Source organism: Genypterus blacodes, unplaced genomic scaffold (genome assembly GCF_046128005.1).
Source record: "Genypterus blacodes isolate CSIRO-AG114 ecotype Tasmania unplaced genomic scaffold, CSIRO-AGI_Gbla_v1 ptg000012l_1, whole genome shotgun sequence".
Lineage (NCBI taxonomy): Eukaryota > Metazoa > Chordata > Actinopteri > Ophidiiformes > Ophidiidae > Genypterus > Genypterus blacodes.
This window is the reverse complement of record NW_027466826.1, coordinates 6,828,943-6,851,465: the sequence shown is the minus strand read 5'-3', so window position 1 is coordinate 6,851,465 and position 22,523 is coordinate 6,828,943. Positions and strand designations below refer to the sequence as shown.

At 41.4% G+C, this 22,523-nt stretch overlaps 2 protein-coding genes across 11 annotated transcripts in view; both read left to right on the top strand.

The window, feature by feature from the left end:
- Positions 1–7,063, top strand: part of col13a1 (collagen, type XIII, alpha 1) — a 76,558-nt gene extending 69,495 nt beyond the window's left edge. For all 10 annotated transcript variants that reach the window (XM_076163922.1, XM_076163913.1, XM_076163991.1 and 7 more), the window contains 6 exons: positions 197–250; positions 357–410; positions 609–644; positions 3,400–3,486; positions 5,565–5,603; positions 5,705–7,063. In XM_076163922.1, coding sequence (XP_076020037.1) covers positions 197–250; positions 357–410; positions 609–644; positions 3,400–3,486; positions 5,565–5,603; positions 5,705–5,707 — 273 coding nt within the window. In that variant the 3' untranslated portion in view covers positions 5,708–7,063. The remainder of the gene's footprint in view (positions 1–196; positions 251–356; positions 411–608; positions 645–3,399; positions 3,487–5,564; positions 5,604–5,704) is intronic.
- A 4,877-nt stretch (positions 7,064–11,940) lies between these two features.
- Positions 11,941–21,157, top strand: prkg2l (protein kinase cGMP-dependent 2, like). Its single transcript, XM_076165085.1, has 19 exons — positions 11,941–12,150; positions 12,665–13,030; positions 13,983–14,149; positions 14,484–14,597; positions 15,172–15,277; positions 15,371–15,434; positions 15,524–15,601; positions 15,800–15,894; positions 16,243–16,311; positions 16,507–16,605; positions 16,746–16,893; positions 16,992–17,128; positions 18,569–18,658; positions 18,972–19,113; positions 19,199–19,362; positions 19,479–19,601; positions 19,928–19,990; positions 20,295–20,361; positions 20,491–21,157. The coding sequence occupies exons 1-19, from the start codon at positions 12,029–12,031 to the stop codon at positions 20,584–20,586; spliced, it is 2,310 nt and encodes a 769-aa protein (XP_076021200.1). The 5' UTR covers positions 11,941–12,028; the 3' UTR covers positions 20,587–21,157.
- Positions 21,158–22,523: the final 1,366 nt, after the last annotated feature.

The window sequence follows — 22,523 nt, the reverse complement described above, 5'->3', positions numbered from 1 at the left end:
CTGACACTCCAACTTCAAGATTCATTATAAATTATTAAATGATATTTCTATTTTCGTGACATTTATTAATATCCACCAGAAAGCTTGTTGATATACTGATGTGAGTATTTTGGTCGTGATGTTTTCTCCAGTACCAATCTGTTGGTATTGTGATGTCTCTTACAATGCTGACTTTATTTATTTATCTATTTTAAAGGGTCTAATAGGACCAGGAGGTGTGTCAGGGCCAGCAGGACCAAAGGGGGAGAGAGTGAGTGTCTTTGTGTGTGTGTGTAGGAAGATTTTCTGTCATTTCTAATATAAACATGAAGTTCTTGGGATGACTAAACCTTTTTGATTCCCTCCTTCCACTACAGGGTGAAAAGGGAGACGGGGGCTTACCAGGACCAATTGGGCCTCAAGGCATCCCTGTAAGTTCTGGGGTTCAACACAGGAATTTAACGCACAATTTTAGTTAAACGTGTAGTATTTACTTGAATGACAGAGGTGTCACGCTCATCATCAGCTGGGAAAGTCCCTGGTGTTTGATTTGGTGTTCAATTTTCTTAACACACTGTAGTTACTTTGATTGTACAACCGTTCACATGTTCCCTAATTTCTTTTTACAGGGTTTAGTAGGACCACAAGGATTCAAAGGGAATCGGGTAAGACAACACCTGTAATCTTTTGCTTGTTGTGAAGATAGGAGAGGACGCAATTCTGGCTAACAGATGCACGTTGCAGACCTCCGCTTTATATGTAGCTGCTCATTAAAATGAAGCGGCTCAAACTCGACCCTCTCTGGGTCTTTGTGAGTCAGATTGGAACAGGCTGGTAGCTGCATCCACAGTATTATTTAACATTTACTGTCATTGTTGCAACTGCCTTATCGGCCAGGAAAGGTCATTTGATCAGAGTCGTGGTGAGTTCAAAGATGCTCTCAAGTAGGTGATTGCCATTAAGAAGCTGAATATCAATAACCTGCTAAATGAGATGGTGTCTTTGATATCGTGCATGAAAACAAAGCCAGATGAGTCAGATAGTTACAGCTTTGATTGTTTATTTTATGATTCTGCATAATACACATCAAGATGTCTTTTTGCCTTTCTGAGGCAAATGTGTTTGTTTTGCAGTGGCTTTTTAAAACTCATTGAGACACTTTAGAATAAATTCAAACAGATCAGAAGAAAGTGACTCATAATCTTTTTAAAATAATTTAGTCCTGATTTATCTTTTATCATCTTAAATTGATTGGATTTTACTGTCTAGTCTATTTGTTCCTCAGCCCTGCATGATGACAGCCCTGCAAAATGATACTTTGTAAAAGATATAGTTGATCTACAGGTGCAGTTGGGAGAATCTGTTTTCAGTGTCTACATGTCCTTTCCTCTAAGAGAATGTCTGTTTCCTTCCCATTAACCTGTGACTCTTTTAATATTCCAACTCCCATCTTTTAAGACTTCACCTTTCATTCGCTGTCTCTCAGCACATTCAACTGGCTCTAAATCCAAAAAGTAGTCATATTAATGAGTGTGCAGCCACAATATGGCAAGTTGTAAGTCACGTATCCACTCAACAATTAAATGTCCAGTTGAAGGTGACGAAGATGAAGCTCTGGGATAGAGTTGGTGTTTTTACTCTTTGTCCTGTCTTCCTTTGTTTCCGCAGGTCTTCCTATCCCCTTTTCCTTCCCTCCACCTTGCTCTGTGGCCCGTGGCTCTTTTTATTGCCGGGGTTGACCTCTCTCCCTCTCACAAACCTTGGCCTCCTGCTACTCCTCCTGCATTCTAATGTAGTCCCGGGTTAATCTTCCTCCTCTTACACCTCCTCTTTATTCCTCCTCCTTCTCCTACTTACTGTACCTCCTCCTTGCAAGCCTTCATGTGGTCCCTCCAACCCCATCCCACCCCTCCCCTCCCCTCCCCCCAAAACCCTCAATTAGCACGTAAGGCTCTCCCAGCTCTGTCACAATATCGGCTTACGATATGCACGTGAAAGATTGTGCATGTTTCATGGCTGTTTTACTATATTTGTGAGACAGACCAGTGGAGTCTCCCACACAGTTAGTTAACTTAGAACACCACAGTTGCTGAAACTTGTAACAAATCATGTTACCAGTAAATGACTGACCTCACAAAGTGATATAAGGAAATGTTCAGTGTCGTCTACCTGAAGTGAGATCCATGAAAGCGAAACAATTGTTGTCTTTTTTGTATCCCACTCATTACCCTGTAATTTAAAATTATAAACGTAAACCCAATTGTCCAGATAGTTGCAGATCATTGGCCTCCATGTTTCATTCTCCACCCCTCAGGAGCCTAGGCAGTAATAACATGCAGCACCTGTGTGATGGGTTGAAGGTCGGTCACAGTCTTATCAAGAGCCGAACAATTCAGGTCTATTCTGAGAAAATAAACACTCCATTGTTACGTGGATACATTCTTACTGGATAGACGTCTATCTGCATGTGAGCCTCTGCTACTAAAAGCACTCACAGCTGAGCTTTCTGTTTGATCAGGAGACAAAGACATCCCCCTCTGAAGACAGGTGATACTGAGACAGCTCTGGGAGAACATTGCAGTCAGGCAGCATATCATTCATATTTCCTATACCTTAAATGCAAAGGCACACTCCCCCAAAGCCTTTCACCTTGGTGAGCAGGTGTTGTCGACATAATGAGGTCAGAGCATTGAATTGAAATGAAGCCATAAATACTGCTGCTTAGAACAGACGTGTACGTTTTTGCATAATTTCGAAATTTGCGCTATGAAATTTGTGCTCCGATCTGCCGGTGTGTCTCACGGGCCGGATCGCGGGCTGGGCGGGTTCGAGCCACAGGTAAATTTTATATTTTGGGACAAATTAACTGAAGTTGGATAAATTCCCACGGCACATCTGACATCACTCACGGCACATTGCGGCACACAGGTTATAAAACACTGGGTTATGGGACCCAATCATTTTGTCCAGGACATTTTCGTTTGTTGTATTATTTGAAATGATATCTTTTATCTACAATCAATGAAGAACTGTAGATGGTTATTACTTTTGTTGGTTTCAGCTTAATTCAGAAGAAATGGTGTTGTTGTTTATTATTTGAACGGTTCTCTCAGACTCCTAGTTGACTTTTCTCATTAATTAGTTCTCTTTGATGAGAACCTGCTCACCAACTGCACTGGCTTCAGTCCCTCCTCCCTAACTTCCTCTTCTTACCATTTCACTAAACTGACTTTAGATAGTCTGTTTTGAAAATGCCATTAAAAAAAGCACATCAGACACTCATTAGTGAATGTAAAGAACTTACACCTCAGACTGTCTTAATTACACATATGCAACGGGTTACAACAAACAAGCATTTGCTTAATGTGTGGCTTAAAGAGGAGGACTAAAGTTTGTCTTTTTTTAATGCGCTGTTTGCAGGGAGAGAGGGGCAAGAAAGGCAACAGGGGGGCCAAAGGGGATAAGGGAGACCAAGGAGCACCAGGATTAGATGCCCCCTGTCCGTTGGTATGTCAGTAGTCTAATGTGTAACCAGGAGGCAAAGGGAAGCTGCACTATCTCGGAATACAACCAAAGATTACAATCAGGCTTCGGTTCCTCTGAAGCCTTTGTATTCTGTAATTGACTTCCTTTTGGCTCTGGTGTTCTAATAAGCCTCCAGCAGAGTTTGGTCCAAGTGTTCACTGCAGTCCAAAACATTAAGTGATAACAATCTGATTTGTATCCTTATCCACTGCTTTAGTATGAAATTTGATTAACCGAGTCACAGTTTGACGTTGAGGCACTCGCAGTGGAGCGCAGAGCCTCAAACTCTGCTGGAGGAAACTCTTTCTTTCAGGAATCAGACAGCAGGAACCAGGCAGCCACTGATGATGAGTATCAGTAGATATCAGAATTGTATTTTCTACCTCCCCGAATACAAACCAATGAGGACAAACATGTTCTAAAGCTTTATAATATATCTTCCTTAATGTTAAAGATGAGGCTGACACAAAACTTGGAGACTTTGTTGTCGTATAGTGACATAACAATCCCACCCTTATGTCATTTAGTCCTCATGTACGAGCCCTGAGTGCTTTATAAACCCTGAGAACTCATCTCAGTGAGGCCAGTTCCTGCCGGTCCCAGGTTGCCTGCATGTTTAGGTAATCCTGCATCCCGGTCTACCGCTGAGCGAAGTGCAGATCCCGGTGCCGTCATACGGTGGAGGTCAAACGCGGCTCTGCTGACGAGGTGCAAAGTGGAGATATTTAAACGGCTGATTTCACAAACAGGGTTTCCGAGGCTTTAAAGGGGAGAAAGGTGAACCGGGCTTGCCGGGCCTGGATGGGCTGGATGCCCCTTGCCCTGTGGTATGGTGCTCTCTATCTCTCCCTTCACTTTTCCCAGCATGCTTTTAGCCATCATTAACCACGCCCCTAACGATGAACATAAAACTATAAACTGACTGTAATCTGCATGCTTGCTTGGAAGTAAAGATGAACTTACTGAAAGTTAATGAATGGTTTGTTTGAACCAGTGATAAATTTATAAATTATTCAAGTGACTTCCTGAACTAACACACTGAACAATAGAGCTCATCCTTCCATAACTTAATCCATAACCTTAAATGAAGTAATGTGCTGCTGTATGGATGTCACTAATACTATCACTTATTTCATAACCACACAAACCTCTCAGTCCAAATCCTTGTAACAGAACAGGAATTCCTTTTTTAATAATCCTTATTTCTCTTACATCTCCTGCATGGAAAACCAAATTTTCCTTGTCTTACTTCCCGAGGCAGCGGAATACCACAGGATGGGATTCGTGCAGTAGTGGTTGGGAGGGATCATTTTGAAAATTAACTGACATTCAACAGATGGCATCTCTAATTGGCTGTGCATTGAATAATTCATAATTCTCTGCTCAACTCAGACATCAGTATGAACTCTTCCTAAACCTAATTGCTGAGGCAAAATGCTCATTATTCCTGTCCTCACTCTATGTAAGTGTCAACTTCATAAATAAATGTATCCACTTGTTATAATTGCAGAAATTAATGAGACTTCAACTTTAATAAAGACGCAGCTGAGAGTAGAAGTACATTCACACATATATTAGGTCAACAAATCATCATATTACATACAGACATGCAGACATGTTGTGGCCTTAAGGAGGCACCAGGGAGGAGTAAACATAGAGTATCAGTGTGTCCCAACATATCTGCACAACTCAGCAGCAGTAACTGGTTTTAACAGAGCAGACGGGTTACATCAAGTATATCAGGTGAAGAAAGCATACACGTTCGTTTTTCTTACTTGGCTTCATTGAAGGATGTAAACATGTTGTAATTAATCCTTCCTGCTGTTAGAAATCACTTAAAAACGATTCGTAAATGCAACATTTGTCTCATTTGTTTCTGTTGATTATACTCCAAATTATGAATGTTCCCCTTTGAAACTGTTACGGTAAGGAACCGATATGTTTCACTCAGATTGTAAACTGTGTTTTTGTGTTTGGTGCATTTCACACTTGCATGATGTCATTGCGAGGCTCTTTCAGCACTCGTATCTCCTCTTCACGTCTTCTTTCTCCTCCTCCAGGGAGACGACGGCTTACCAGTACCAGGATGTTGGAATAAAGTAAGTGAGAGAGTTTGATGCGTTGGTGTTTGTAGCCGGTCCCTTGTGCTAATCACTCAAACTAACATTTGCCGTTTTGCCTTTTTGTTTTCTCTTTGCAGTGACGATAACTTTGGAGTGGCATGTGTGATTGTAAATAGAATATTTATTTTTTTACTTTTTATCTGCCCTGTTATCCTTTAATTAAAAATCCTTAAAAAAGATAAGGCAAGATTTTTGTACAGATTGTTTATTTTAATACTTATGATAATGTTTATGTACTGGATTTTTATATCTATGCATTATTTTAATATGGTTGGATAAGGAAAGAATTATAATGTGGCTACATATGCATGATATTTGTGCATAATGTGAAGTGGATATGGCTTATTAACTTATTGTACTATGTTGTTGTGTTGTGTGGACCATGCTGCACTGATGTGTGGGGCTGGAAAATTGACTCTTAGCCTTTGGAAATTCTTAGTTGAACTCTCCTCTTTGTGATAAGGTGTTTTAACACAAACATGCACGAGCACTGCAAGTACATTAGTTAGGTTTTTAACAACATTTTGGCGTTTACACGTTCACCAGTGAGGGAGCTCTGTTTCGGTCTGCACTTTGAAGTTTGGTCACGTGCTCATAATGTACTGATGAAGGTGTTAGACACATATGAACCTCACACATAGCATCATATGTAGGGCTGAGATGTGTTTGAGGGAAGGTGGTGTTTGCTGCACCTTTCAATCAACCAGTTTAACCAATTTTATCCCCATTATTACTAAAGCTGTAAACGCCGCAAAATCAACACAGAAACCCTGAAATTCAATCACATCCTAAACTAAATCACATGGAATCAATCATTTCAGATAATCCCAGCTCCAAACTGAACACTCACGTCATGAGAGGAGGTTATCAACCAAGATCGCCAAAACCATATGAAGCTTTAAGATTAAGGCATGAAAGTAACTGGAAAGTAAAAGTTGAACTGTACAGCCAGAGCGCAGCATCTAGAGTTTCCTGGTTACATTTTGTTTTACTTCATTGTAAATAGTCGTTGCCAAATGTAAAGAGCAGCCACCTCCTGCTTGTTGACGGCCCAGCTCTCTTTTAAGTGTAGATTGTTTGTCTTCTAATCTGAGGCACAGTAACCATGGAAATATTGCTGCTGCTGCTGCGTCACATTGTCTCATCTGTTTATGAAGAAAAGCTGTAACTTGCTCGGACAATGAAGAAGTGCAGAATCTGTAACCCACAGGCCCTTTTATTGCTCATTAAGCTAACCTCATTAACTTTACAAAGTGAACCAGTGTTGAAGAGATGGATGAGGACTGACCAGAGTGAAGCTTGATCCGTTAATGCTGCTGCTCTTTTGCTAAAGCTTTTTTAAAAATTGTTTTGCTCTGCCTTGATTCATTTGATGTTGCCACGAGAGATTGTTGGATCCTTGTCATCAATAAAATCTTCATCATGTCCTTTTGTTACATTGTACCTCACAATAAGTTGTGCTTTTGTCTCTAGCTGGCTTTAGCGGTTGTATTGATCAAAAATAGATTTTGACTTCCTTTCAAAAAATGTGTATTATACTCACTATTGCACCTGAACGTTTTCCCTGCAATTATCTCCAAATCAATTCTGGACGTAACAACCGTTGGAATGAAAGTATGGAAGTATGTCATTATTAAAACAGGACAAACTATTAAAAATGTAATAGATGAAGTGATCAATAGATAATTATTTTTTGAAATATTTAGCTTTTGCTTTTGCTAGATCTACTTTCTCCTCCCTGACTTTCTTTCTCTCTCTCTCTCTGACACACACACACACACAAACAAGTGTCGCATCCAAATCCCCCTTCCTTTCATTTTTGACATCCATCCCTGCTGTGTGTGCGCGTGTGTGTGTGCTTCATGTTTTGGGTTTTTTTTGCCTGCACGCCTCACTACTGTCTTTGTTTGGATATATATATATATATATAAATACCTTTATTATTGTGGTAAATATATTTGTTCATATTTACCACAATAATAAAGGCAATCGACATTTTACTTCCCTCTGTGCTCCATCAGTTTTTCCACAAATTTCCTCATATTTCTGATACTTGCTACACATCCCTTTATAGAAGCAGACATTACTGCCCCCTGAGACTCGTATCGGTATTGCAGCTGCAGATGTGTAGCATTGGCTCAGGAATTAGGACTCCAGTATAAGGAATAACCTAAAACGCTGAAATCTTGCCTTTGCTGACCTCTAGTGGGCAAAGTTCTCACCTCACTGCAGGGCCATAGAAATGCACAGTGATATACAGACACACTGAACAAAACATCTAAATCTTTCAGCCAACAACAACGTCACCTTAAAGTTTCAGTTTAAATGCTTTCAGCCTAAACTAACATTATTTAAAGTGACAAAGTGTTGTGTTGTGTTTCGAAGGGTCAACATCCTTTTCAACTGGCAAAGAAGTAGAGCCACCAGAGCTCCTCTCCACTATTCTCTCTCTCCCCAAAGCCACTGAAAGGAAACTCGAGGACATTTTTTTTGGAGATATCTTTGAGTTTTTACCCAAACCTGGGGTTGCCGTTTCAAGGTTTTTCCAGGAGGCTGGACGCAGGGCCAGTAAAGGTTGGAGGCTCCGGTGGTGGCGGCGAGCATAAATGACTTGAAAGAGACCGATGGAATACAGAGGGCACGTGCACTCATTTAGTTGTTGAAGTCTTCTTGGGAAAAGGAAAAGCCGCCGCCACAGCCACAAGGAGAAACCTGTTTCTTTGAGTTCATACACTTTACATTTTTTGATCTACTGTATTTAACTCATAGTGAAAGCGAGGCATGGACACTTTACCACTTTTGTGTGTTTGATTGGACATCGATACTGTAACTGTGATTAAGAATTCTGAGCAGCTCACAGAGCAGATAGATGCCAAGTGTTTCCCTGAAAAACCAAAAGTAAAGGGAAACTGTTGATGATTCCTTATTGATGTTATCCGACTCACTGCCTTGTCGAAAATCCCTTTGCCTGCAGCTATTACATTTTGTGTGAATGATTGTGTAAAGCAAATTCATTGAAACCAGCATCACAAATCATGCATGGTCATATTTTATTATTATTATTATCTGATTTACTTTACTGTATTGAGTTTTTAGGAGACACCAGGACTGAATGGTGCAATTGTAAGTATTGTACAATATAGAAGAAGGGATTGTATGTATAAAGGTTCTCAGTTGTTATTGTATATAGATTTGCTTTGATGATATACGATTTGACGTACAGAGCGAGCACAGAAATGTCTAACACTTTATTTGATTACACACAGGTTGTGCGTCCCAATATGGGCACATTCAAAGTCTGTTTTCAGTTCATTTACAACAGCTACAAACAAATGGTGCATCTTGATTTTGGCTCCAGTTTCTCTCAGCTGTGCTCCGTGTACATATCTGTGTTACTTTTGAAGCAGCATCATTTCAACAGATAATGGCGTTTTCAAATCATTTATTACTTTGTCGCTCTGGTTTTTGAGTCAAAACCCCGACACTCTAAGAGGTTTTTGGCGCCCTTTGTCAATTTTTCTTTCACAAAAACTTTCCTGTTTATTGAAACTCAAATGGACAGAAGCATTCCTTATGTCATATTGACATCTGCCGTGTAAACAGACCTGACTCAGTGAGGGAGGGGAGGGGGGAAATGACATCTTTACATTTAAAATAACCTTATTATGATCAATATTGGACAAAATGTGTGTCAGATTGGAACACATACAGTATATTTAAGAAGCCACTTACATCCAAAAGGAATTACAAGCTTATTTCATATTTAAACACTGAATTAATCAAGTTTGTTAGGTATGAACTTTGTAGAAGTCTGGTTTAAAATTCACTAAATTATTGTTTCAAACCTTTAACAGTGAGCTGGGATACATCTGGGAGCTTTGTCAGGCTTCTGGTTGCTCCTATATCATCAGTAACTGAACTGATTTCTACATTTTTCTGCTGTAATCTTCCCGTTTCTGTTTTGCACAAAAATGGAACTAACATACATTTTGTTGTTTGACGAAGGCAAACTGTTGAATTGCTCATGTGCTTGGTTTGATATGCAGTTACATTTCCCATTATTGCCATATCAGTGTTGAACCTGTAGAGCAGTCGTTGTCTCATTCGGACGCTTCATGTAACAAAAAGCAGATTCAATTTACCTATACAATATATAGCTTTGTTTTTTTTATCCAATTATTTACTGTAAAGTTCAATGAGATTATGATTTTATCCAGACAGTGTTGTCATGGCGGCTGCAGCTTGATTGACAGGACAGACTAAGCTGAACACAACCTGAGAGATGTATCAGGTTGATATTTACTTGGATCCAAACACACAATAGTTGTCACATTTTATATGAAGTTTATATGTTGTTATTGGTTTCGTCTCAGTTACAAAGATGGAATTGTGCTATTTGTCTATGAAGGGTGTATCCTTCACTCCACTGGAGCTGCTCGTGTAAGAATAATACACTCTGAGGTGTAATATGAGGTGAAATAGGAACTAGGAGGAGCGGAGGAGTCTTTTCGTTTCTATATTACATCATCTATTCGTGTATTACTGAGGTTACGCCATTCATACCATGACCACACATCAGAGGAAGGGAGGGAGGGAGGGAGGGAGGCTGTACTGAAAGTGTTTTAGCAAGTTTAACCTGGAGTTAGGATAGTTTCACCATTAACACACCTTGAGACATCATTGTTGTTGATGATCCGTAGTTTATTGTAATATGTGTGCTGATTTAGAACTCAAGTTTTCTAAGGCATTATAAGCACATTGTGAGGACGTTACATGTGCATTGCAGCAAGCTCACTGATTGCTACACACACACACACACACACACACACACACACACACACACACACACAGAGACACACATTTATGGAGCAATCTTATAGCTACATTTCCAAAAATCATTTTTATTCGATTCCAGTGTATAATTCATGTTTATTTATACAGTCAGAATAATCTATGCTGAAGGCCCACAGTCCATTATATGCTGCTGGTAGTGTTTAACCCTCACACGACTCTTCAAGTGTTACTCATTCTGCTTTGTATTCAATTGTTGTACTTTTCTTTATTTACGGTTGTTTGGATTTACATTTGGATAAGGTACATTTAATAGAAAGATGAATCTGTACATAGACACACTTAGCCTGCGTTATGTTGATAGGCTCAGAGTAGAAATCAAGATGTATATGATTTTTCTGTTTGAAAATCTGTATTTGCCAGATGAATAATGGATAAGAGGGCATTATATAAAAACCATTTGCATGCTGATATTGTTGAGTCTTTACCGAGCACTATTTGTTATTAATTTGTTTCCCAATATTGGTTATGTAATCAATGCATTTCATTTGACAACTGAACCACCTTCAATATTGTCTATCCATGGCTGCAGACTTCTGTGCTCCTGGAACATTGAGTTGAGATGTATACGTTTGTTTTCCAAGATTCAATGTGACTTCCATCCACAACAGGTATCCAATACAACCCACAGCTGAGTGTCTTTGAATTTACTGTGGAGCACCACAAGGAAATATAATTACTATTATTTTTTCAAAAATATTTTTACTTTTTCTAATCCATACAATGGCAGCTTTTGTCACAGATTGCCAGAGTAAAGCAATGTACATTAGAAGTGAAATTTTCAAGCAACTGTCACTAATTCAGAATAAAGAAAACCATTTTCAGATGTTTGAATGAGTCATTTTTGAGTATTTTTACTTTTATTCAAGCTGAGCCTCCAGGACATCGGCATGTAACACCACCAGGGGTCGCCAGATCCTTCCACGTTATGAGCAAACCCCCCTCTTCTAAATGACACAGCTGTTGCTGGTTAAAGAGCCTCCCAGCACAGATGAGTGTCATTGTGCTCGTGGACAGCAACCAAATGAGACGTGAGAGGACATGGAAGAGTGATTACACACTCTGTGTTACAGCCTCTACAACAGCATTTTGAATGTTTTCCTCAGCTGCTCCGTAAGTAAATGTTCAAATATTTTCTCTTTCTGGGTAAATTGATAGACTTGGTTGATTTTGTAAGAAATCTCCAAGGGACAAAAGCTGCGTTGGAGACTTACTTTGGATACTATGAATTTATGGTAATTCCTAATAAGAAGCTTATGTCATAATAACTGTCGGAGGCTATGATGCATATAATTAAGATTAATTCTGTAAATTTTCTCTAAGAATATTTAATGTGTGCATTATAGGTTATTGATAAATTCAATTGCATTAAGTCAATCCAAGCAAATGTTACAGTTAAATGAACAGAGCTTGTCACTTTCCTTTGTGTAAAACATTTTCTACAGCATTTAAAAGTGGAAGCATCAAAGAAGGAAGAGCCCCTTTCCCAGCTGCAGCAGCGAGTCCTGTCAGACGGTCCCAGGGGTGAGGCGAACCTGAGGGCCATTCCTATGGTGGCCAGCCAAAGCCTGGCCATGGGCAACGGTTCGATAAAAGCCCCGCAGGCTGAGGAGAACAGCTGCCCGGCTGCTATCCACAAAGACCATCCCAGCCTGGACACACAAACCCTGAAGTAGGAAACAAACCTCATGAATAAGTCTTAATACTAGTGTTTCCCTTTACACATTGTAAGTACATCAGCATATTCTTGTGTATATGTTGTACAAATACAAACTCTATTTCTGACATATCAGTGACCTACAATATAGACAACTGCCTGCTACACCTTGTGGTTACTAATTGACCCAATAATAAAGTCAAATGTGTGGCGTAGAGATCAGAAAGAAAGATTAATATAGAAGAGACACAACAGCTTTACTGGCTTGAGAACTTGGCTTCTTTCCTCAGTTACTTAAATGTAAAAGGAAGAAATAAACCAAGCGGTGCAGAAACACGAGGCATTCAGTTTCTAGAATAGATCTGAGGCAAAAATACAGGTTCAACCTTTGTGTAGTTGTGTCAAATCTTCAGTGTATTGAGCCTAAATAGCTCCTAAGTTTAAATATGTATCTGGTCAGGCTCAGTTGTCCTCCCAGTAGATGTTTTCCTGAAAGGAAAATTGCAGATTAACACAGTGTGATCCTCAGGTTAAGGATCGCCCACCTTGAGGAGGAGCTGGCGCGCAGGGAGAGAGAGTTTCAAGCCCAGGAGGTCCAGCTGCAGCACCTCCAAAGGGAGCTGGAGGCCAAGATCTCCCAGATTGACAAGCTTCAGGATGCCATCGGTTACAACAACAACTTGGGCCGCTCGCCGCCCGCTCTGTGCCAACACAGCCGCAGCCGCATCAGCGTCATCAACCAGGGTCCAAGCCGCTTCCACAGGGTCGCCGTGGAAGTCCACCGCAGGCTCAAAGCCAAAGAGGGCGTCTCTGCTGAGCCCACCTCAGAGAACTTCTGCGGAGGGTTCAGAGCCACACACGTATCCATAGCAAAGGCTGTGCGTAAGGACTCACAGTAAGTGGATTGGAACTCCTACAAGTCCTATACACCAAACATCTGCTTAAAGCTTAACAAAAGGTTCTAAAAGTGTTGACAGAAGATTCCCAATTTCAGTCAGAAAACTTTATTAACACAACAATCTACAAAGTTAAAATGTAAAGGTTACATGGTGTGACATTGACAGGAAGAACAAACGGGGACATTAATACAGTTTGAAGCCCTTTACACTGGAATAAGTGGAGATATTTGCTGCAATCGATCGTCCAATCGGCTCATTTCACTCATTTCTGTAATGATGAAATATGTCAGAATTACTAATTACAATGAGACGATAGAAAACAGACGGAAAAAGAGGAACAGGCGCATTTGTCTGTTGCATTCTATCAACAGTGATCCTGCCAGGCAGCAGGATGCAGCAGCTCTGGTTGAGCTTTTGTATCGTCCCTCCCACTGTTTGCAGATCTGACAACACGTATTAGCATGGCTGGATAATAGGGAGAGACGGAGGCAAACAAAAGGCTGTGCGATCTAAATGCGCCGTCTGTGTCATTACGGGCTTCAATTACACAACCTATGCTGTCTCGTTTGCCCACTACACTACAGAGCCATTCAGCAGGAGCCTTTCCGCTTAATGCACTGGCACATCATCTGTGTGATGTGGTAATCAGGGCTACACACACACATACACACCGGGAGATGTGCTGGATGAATAGTGATTGCAGAGGTTAATAAAAATGGATTGAATTTCGCAAGATTTTCCTCAAAACACACAAATACAGGTAATTTGTCAGATTGCTGCTACAGTCGCAAAACTATGACTGACAGCAATACTGAACCTATCATAGAATCAGTGTATTGACAACTACACCAATCCCTCATTTCCATATAGAAAATCTGCATTTGAGTTCCAGAAATTGTGTCCTCCTTTGTTTGTCGTTAATTCTCCTCCCTCCATCTTCATCTCCAGCACCAAGAAGCTCATCAACAGTGCCATCATGAAAAACGACTTTCTGAAGAAGCTGGAGCCTCAGCACACGAGGGAGATGGTGGACTGCATGTACGAGAAGATCTACACCGAGGGGCAGCTGGTGATCCAGGAGGGCGAGCCGGGGAACTTCCTCTATGTGCTGGCAGGTTGGAGCAACAGACTGCAGAACTGAAGAGATTTGGAAAGAGATGGAAATTCGAAAAAAAGAGCTGGATTTTGATGCTCACAGTGATTTTTTTTTTGTGTCTGATAATGAGTCAAGCAACAACCAATTTGTTACTGTAAATTTCAGCTTTGGCAGTTTTTTTGTTATGATTCAAATAACACATTTGCCCAAGTTATGTATTATTTTGTTTAAATAATTTCAACAATAATGAGGTTGAGTGAGAGCCACAGATGAGCCAAATGGAAGCTTTCATCAGACATACAACCCTAATGTGGTTTGCAGGTTTTGATGTGTGTGTCTCGCCCACATCACAGAGGGTTTGCTGGAGGTCATCCAGAACGGGAAGCGGCTGGGCGAGATGCGTACTGGCACGGCGTTCGGCGAGCTCGCCATTCTGTACAACTGCAAGAGAACGGCCACCGTGAAAGGTGAGGGACAGGAACAACCGCTTCCTCACATGCTCTGCGTTTCATTTGAGGCATCTTTGGGGAAATACACACACACACACACACACACACACACACACACACACACACACACACACACACACACACACACACACACACACACACACACACACACACACACACACACACACACACACACACACACACACACACACACACACACACACACACACACACACACACACACACACACACACAGAGGCTCTCCCAAATGAGTGTGTGTCATGTTGTTATGTGGTTGCCGAACCGTATCCATACCAAACAGCAGCGGTGTGACAGATGACAAACCACAGAGAGAGCAATTAAACGTTGAAGATGACTCGTCCATATCGTTCCTATATGGCTGAGCTCATACGTCTCATTATGTCATCACAACGACACTGCTGCACAAATGAGGTGACACAACTGGAGGCCCTGTAGAAACAAAAGCAAATGACACATTCATAAGAAAGGAATATTCTCCATCCTATTCATGATAAAGTGATGAAGGTGATGAAGGTCCTAATGAGAAAGTAATGCTTCTGTTCTCATCCAGCTGTGTCCCAGTCTCACATCTGGGCTTTGGACCGCAAGACCTTTCAGACAATTATGATGAGAACCACACAGGCCAGACACGAGGAGTACTTCAGCTTCCTGCGCAGGTACAAACCCCACTGGGTCTCCACCTTCCTCCTCCTCCTCCTCTTCATTTATTGTTCCATCCCTGATAACACGTGTGTTTCTCTCTCTATAAGCGTGTCGCTACTCAGGGAGCTGCCTGAGGAGAAACTTGCCAAGATTGTTGATTGTCTTGAAATTGTGAGTCACCCGTGTTTTCTTCTCGTGTGTTTGCTTCCACTCAAAGCAAACAAGCAAAACACTGATTCTCCTTTTTCCTTTGGTTGTAGGATTACTTTGAGAAAGGGGAGTATATTATTCGAGAAGGTGAAGAAGGGAACACTTTCTTTATTATTGCAAAAGGAGAGGTGAGACGTCTGCACCATGTGGCTTTGTCCTAACTTTAATCTCCACTCTGATCCTATCGAGTGACACGTTTATACTTCACCCTCTTTACTCAGCTGCAGGGGTTCGTCTGAGGACAAACATTGGACACCAAAAACTATCATTAAAAAAAGCACAGAATGTCTTTGTGCTCTTCTCATTCTTTCATTTTCTACCTGCAGGTTATAGTGACTCAGACCACAGAGGGTTTCTCTGAACCGCAGAAAATCAAGACTCTCGGGGTCGGTGATTATTTTGGAGAGAAGGCGCTCATCAGGTCAGACTTGAGTTATTATATTATGACAAATCCATGTGATATTATATATGATTGAATGAGGAGACAGAGGCACAATGGAAGATACACCAGAGGGGAATTCTCCCGTCTGCACATTCAGATCATACCGTTCTTCACAATGTGTGTATTAATTTTCTCACAGTAAACAATTGAGATGATCCAACATGTCACAGCAGTCTGAATGAGCTATTAATCGCCCACTCATTTGTTAAGCTGCAGCCGTTACACAAAGACACGCTTCATCATAACGGTGCCAGGATAAAATGCTGTCCTGTGTCTTTGTGTTCCAGTGGAACATTTGCGTAACTGAACCCAGTTGTGTGTTTACAGTGAGGACGTTCGCTCGGCCAACATCATCTGCAATGAGAGCGACACACAGTGCCTGGTGGTGGACAGAGAGTGAGTGACGTGATGTTACACACACACAGAAACATGACTATCTATCGCTCATTGCTGTGATGGATGCATGAGCCAAATCATTCAAAACAAGAATACACATTTCCTCATTTGTAATTGGAAAATGTAGCAAAAGTCCTCATCAGTGTTTCTGTTTTATGTGATGATGAGACTTGTTCTTGTCTGCCGCCTCTCCAGAAACTTTAACCAGATGGTGGGAACATATGAGGAGCTTCAGGCTTATCTGAAGGAATACGTGGAAGAGCTTTCACGCAGCGACGAGAGGAGAAACGCTGTGTGAGTTATACACCAGATCAGGATACTGGAGACACAAGGAATTCATTGCATTGCATTGTAGGGCATCAAGAAATACACACTTTCTGCAGCTGTGTAGAATGGGTCAAATGTAAACGCTTTGTCCTTCTGTTCTCTCTCAGCCCCCATTCGCCTCAGATTGACGCTGCAGTTGGTCTGGAGCTGCGGCGGCTCACGGAGAGGCTCGCTCTCCTTCCCGCCCTGCAACCTTTCCAAGCGCTCGAGGTCATCGCCACGCTCGGCATGGGAGGATTTGGACGAGTGGAGCTGGTGAGAATTCCATTATATTTAGCTTAGTTGAAAATTAGTGTTGTATCGGGACAAAATGAGCATCATGAGTGCCTTTGCTCTTCCCTCCCGTGTGTCAGGTGAAGCTGAAGGACGAGGACACCACGTTCGCTCTGAAGTGCATTAAGAAGAAGCACATTGTAGACACCAGACAGCAGGAGCACATCTACTCTGAGAAGAACATCCTCCAGCAAACAAACTCCCACTTTATAGTCAGGTGAGGGCCTGACGCCAGCGTTCAGACGGATTAGATGTCCTCAACCGCAGTGACGTGCAAACATGAGACATATGTTTAATTTTGAGCTTCATTACCCAGCTCCATTTATCAACATTGTTCTCATGCAGCCAAACAATGGAGGAGGAAGAACTGAAGCTTCTGTCTCATCTTGAATTGAAACACTTGATGCTGCTTAATGACATGAAAATAAGATGAAATGAAAAAACATATCAGATCATCATATTCAGATACAAAATTTGGCAAAACTCTGTCAAATGGTTAAACATTTTGTGGCTTAACGCGAAATTAAGATCATCATGAAAGCACACTGAGCTGAAAACATGTATGAAATCATGAAGTATTAGAGTAATAATATGCATGACATTTCTGTATCACACACACACACACACACACACACACACACACACACACACACACACACACACACACACACACACACACACACACACACACACACACACACACACACACACACACACGTCCTCTTCGGCCCCTGTCACCCTGTGATCTCGGCATTAGACTGCACAAGTACCTCAACGGCACCAAAACACAATCCTCCAACAAAACGATTATGAATCCAGCAGTGTCTGCACCCTCATTGTCAATTCAGGATTATGCAGTGGAATACAAAATGAACCATATCTGCACATTTAGGCAGACTGAGCCCCTCTTGTTGTTTCAGCAGGGGGGATGAAAGGGAGCAGACACAATGAGAGAGAATGGATATTAATATGATCTCTGTAAACAAACACATCTGATGCAGAGACCCAAGTTGTTCCAATCTGCTCAACAGCAATTCTAATCCGTATTTGCTGGGGATGTTAACATTCACATTTGTCTCAAGCAATATCGCCATGTTTCCCTGGATATTTGCAATATTTGAAGGCTGTTTAAAAGCGACTCTCTCGTTTTGTAATCGAGCTGGGAAGCAAACTCCTTTTGTCATTTAGCTACACTGATGAAACTCGCCCTTCTTTCAAGTAGGACTTGGGACAGAGAGAGAGGGAGAGTGAGAGACTGTGTGTGTGTGTGAGCCCTGCGTGTTTCCCAGCGGAGTTGCTAGGAAACAGCCGGGCAGAATATGTTGGTGTTTGGGTTCCGCTGCTCCAGGGGAGATTTATCTGGTCTATGACTTTCAAAAACAAAGGCCACAGACAAGCTGGGCTGTTGACTGTCATTTGAGGGAGAAGTTCAGCCAAAATGTTCTGTTCATTCTCCCCATTTCTTATTCTGATGCTACAGTACACTCGCATCACTGCCTTTTTAAAATATAAACTTATCTCAATGCTTTTGGAAATGCACTATAAAGTAATACAGTACATTAAAAAAGAAAATAAAATAAAAATGAGGTATCTACTACTCCAATACTAGACTACATCTACTACTACTACTAATTATAATAATATCTGTTTTTTTCAGGTTATTCAGAACATTTCGGGATGATAAGTTTGTCTACATGCTGCTGGAGGTGTGTCTCGGTGGGGAGCTGTGGACTGTGCTGAGGGACATGTGAGTGTAGGTCCTTTTGCTCTACCATCACAAATACAACAAAACATCCAGAAAGTGGTTGCACCGCAAATGCAAAAATGCAAAATGCACCATTTGTGTCCATATAGTTGAATAAAGATGGTGAAGGTTCACACCGCAGACTCTCATAACAGGACCTGACACAGAAATCTGAGATCTAAATTGCATTATTAGTGGAGTTAAATAGGGAAAACGGTCACATCAAACACGTTAAATGATAAAATGAAACACCTGTATACTTGTATGTATTATTTTGGGTAAATTGTAATCTGTTGATCTTTTCCTTGCTGATCAGGAGTTTTTTCGAAGAGCCCACAGCCAGGTTTTGTACTGGCTGTGTGTTGGAGGCCTTTGATTACCTGCACACCAGGGGCATCGTCTACAGAGACCTGAAGCCTGAAAACCTTCTGCTAGATGCTGAAGGTTATGTCAAAATGGTAACGGGAATCGTTTTTTCCATTTTTTTTTCTCTCCCCCCTGTTTTAGTAAGCATGTATGAACAGTTAGTTTGTATTTCCTCAGGCAGACTTTGGCTTTGCTAAAAAGATCGGTCCAGGGAAGAAGACCTGGACCTTCTGTGGGACCCCAGAGTACGTGGCTCCAGAGGTCATCATGAACAAAGGCCATGACTTTGGAGCCGACTGCTGGTCTTTGGGCATCCTCATTTTTGAGCTTCTCACTGGCAAGTAAGTTAGTAAAGTGGAATAACTGAAGTTTTATCCAGCATATTCTTGCTTTACATCCTTGAAACGTCCGGGTAAAAACAACAAACCTGTTTCTCCCTCCCTCCCTCCCTCCCTAGCCCACCTTTCGCCGGCACAGACCCCATAAAGATCTACACCATGGTCCTCCACGGCATCGAGAAGGTGGACTTCCCCAAGAGAATATGCAAGCGTCCGGACGACCTCATCAGGAGACTCTGCAAGTACGCCGAGTCCACATAAGAGCGTGATAAAGCCCAGTGGCTGTTTACTGAAACGGAGCTGATGAGGGGCAGCTCTATTGAATCACTCTGTTGTAATTGTAATCTTCTCCTGTACAGAGGCCAGGCAGGATCGTTTAGAATAATTACTGGATGATTATCTTGCAGCGACGTCACACCGCACACTGATATCTGTGTTTGGCTTCTGTACCTGCAGCAGGATTTACTTTAGTCATGCGACGGACTAATTTAATATTGTCTGTGTCCTGGTCAGGGTTTATTCAGTATCGTCACTATTATTAAAAGTGGTTATCTCTCCGTCCTCCCAGGCTGAACCCTGTGGAGAGGCTAGGAAACAAGAAGAACGGCATCATCGACATAAAGAAGCACAAGTAGGTTTCTATCCAAATGCTTGTTTTGAACATTTGACCAATAGAACAGTCACACCATGCATTGGGTTTTTTGTATTTCTCGATTTCTTACAATTCATTTCCCAACATTTCTGGTTGGATTGACGAACAAATCCAGTATGATTGGAGTTTTAACATTTCTTGCACTCTAACAGTTTTTTTCCATTTTTATTAACCATTGATGGATTCCCCTCCAAATCAAAGCTTCTAGAAAACATCTTTACTAAAAGATAATTTGGATAAAGGTTTTTTATGAACTTAAGTCCTAATCTGTGCTGTCTTATAGGTGGTTCCAGGGTTTTAACTGGGAGGGCTTGAGACATCGTAAGCTTCCATCACCGCTGAGGAGAGAGGTGAGGTTCTCTAATAATACTCCAACATTCATCATGTCACTCTGGAAGTAGTGAATTGTCACATTTAGACAAAATATACTGCCGTCGCAGAAGTAGCTGGACTCACTATTATCATTATTTCTCCTGCAGCTAAAAGGGCCGATGGATCACAGCCACTTTGACATCTTCCCTCCCGAGACAGAGGAGCCTCCAGAAGAGTTTTCCGGCTGGGATAAAGACTTCTGAGGACTCGGACTCTGTTGCAGCTGCGAAATAGCTGGAAGAGTCTCAAATTGTGTTCAGGTTGACACATCAGGTACACTGAAATCCTTTCACTACCGGACAGAGAATGGAGAGAGAGAACACGAGCTTGTGAGTAGATCTTTGTACTGCCTCAGTGTGACCGACGGCGTCACTGTCACTGAAGAGAACGTCCTCTGCCAGTGGAATTCATCCTCTGCAGCAAATGCTACTTCCCTTCTTCTATTCATACTATTTTATACCTCAATATACATATTAGGCTGTCAACATCCCACAGTCACTGCAAGTATCAGCCACTGAAGCTGACACACATTTTTGTAAGCATATGTGTTCATAGCTGTTGACAACTTAACATAATGTAATATTGACTCTGACTAAATGTATCCTGTTTATGTTGACTTTGGGGGCATGAGGTAAACTCTGGACTGTCAAAGTTAGTTTAGAATCATCAGGCCATCACCTCAGTGGCCCATTTTACTGCATAATTAAATCCAGAGTTGAATCTACTCCTGTGCCAAATGGACCTCAAAATTCAAAAAGTTTTATATCAGGATGATTGTTTTGGGTCTCTATGGATACCGTCTGTTTAAATGGTTTGATTCAACTTTGTCTTAGCTTTTTGAACAGAAGCAACCCAGCCTCACCTTTGAGCCAAACAAAAGATGGTGAAAGGTTGGGAAAATGTGAAATGAGTCGATAGATTTTACATGAGACAAACATGTGAGCTGAAGGAAAATGTGTCAAATGAAACGAATCAGTTGATTTCAATACTGAGACTAATTATTTCAGATTTCTTGTGAAAACATCCACTATGCAATCGTATCTAGTTATCAATATCTTAAACTAAGTTGAAAATTAACAAATGAGGAGCATCTCGTTATGCAAATCATTTTAATGAATCTACTTATTCTAAGGCCATCGGACATCGGACTGTGTCCATTTTTGCTCGGTGTGTATTAACATGCGTGTGTGTGTGGGTCTCGTCTCTACCGTGTCTGCTAAGATCTGTTGCCATCCTGCAGTTTTAACTCAAGAGCTACTCTAGCCACCGTTGCCTGGAAACATTACTGACGTTCATCAGCACCAACGTTCGATTGACTTCGAGTGCCAAACATCTTAATGCCAACATTTAAGCTTTACTGCAGGTCCCAGTGTTGACTGAAGTGTAATGGCTGCTGTAAGTATGCATCTTTATTCAGCACACCATCTTAAATAGGCAATAGTCATAAGGTGTCACTCTTCTCCACTCTGCATAGATCTGTCATGCATTTTTTTTAATCGGTGGAGCTGTAAAATCAAATCAGTCCCTTTCCACAAAGTTTCATCAAATCAGCCACTTTGGAGGTTCCGATATTGATGAATCTTCTGCCAGCCACTCCAGTCACTGTTAAGCATTTGCTCTAATAGATACTAGTCCAAATTAAAGTGTGCTGATGCAGCTGTATCTCTCTATATGTGATGTTTAGCATAAAGCAATGGTTCCCCCAATGACTGTCCAAGGAATGTCAGTTGTCATGGTTTTTCTGTAATTAAAGTTTACCAAGGATTTACAACTCTTTAATATTTTGCATGTAACAACGAATGTCATTGCGTTTTACCATCAGCTGACTGAGGATGATTCAATGTGAACATTTCGCTTCTGTGACTGAATGAATGAACCTTTTCTTCTTGAGCCCAGCACAGCTTGCCCTGCTCTGTGTCTGTGTGTGTGTGTGTGTGTGTGTGTGTAGTGGGTAGAATCGCCCAGTGGGTGAACAAATGGTGCGTTGAAATTTTCAGGCATTTCCTACATTTGGTCCAGAATTCCTTTGGAGGTGGATTCTGAAGAACAATCTTCTCTCTGTCTTCCCTTCCAAAAAAAAGATAAAGGTTCCCTCTGATCAAAGTTGATCTCTGCCATCGAGGTCTTTGTGTGTTTGAGT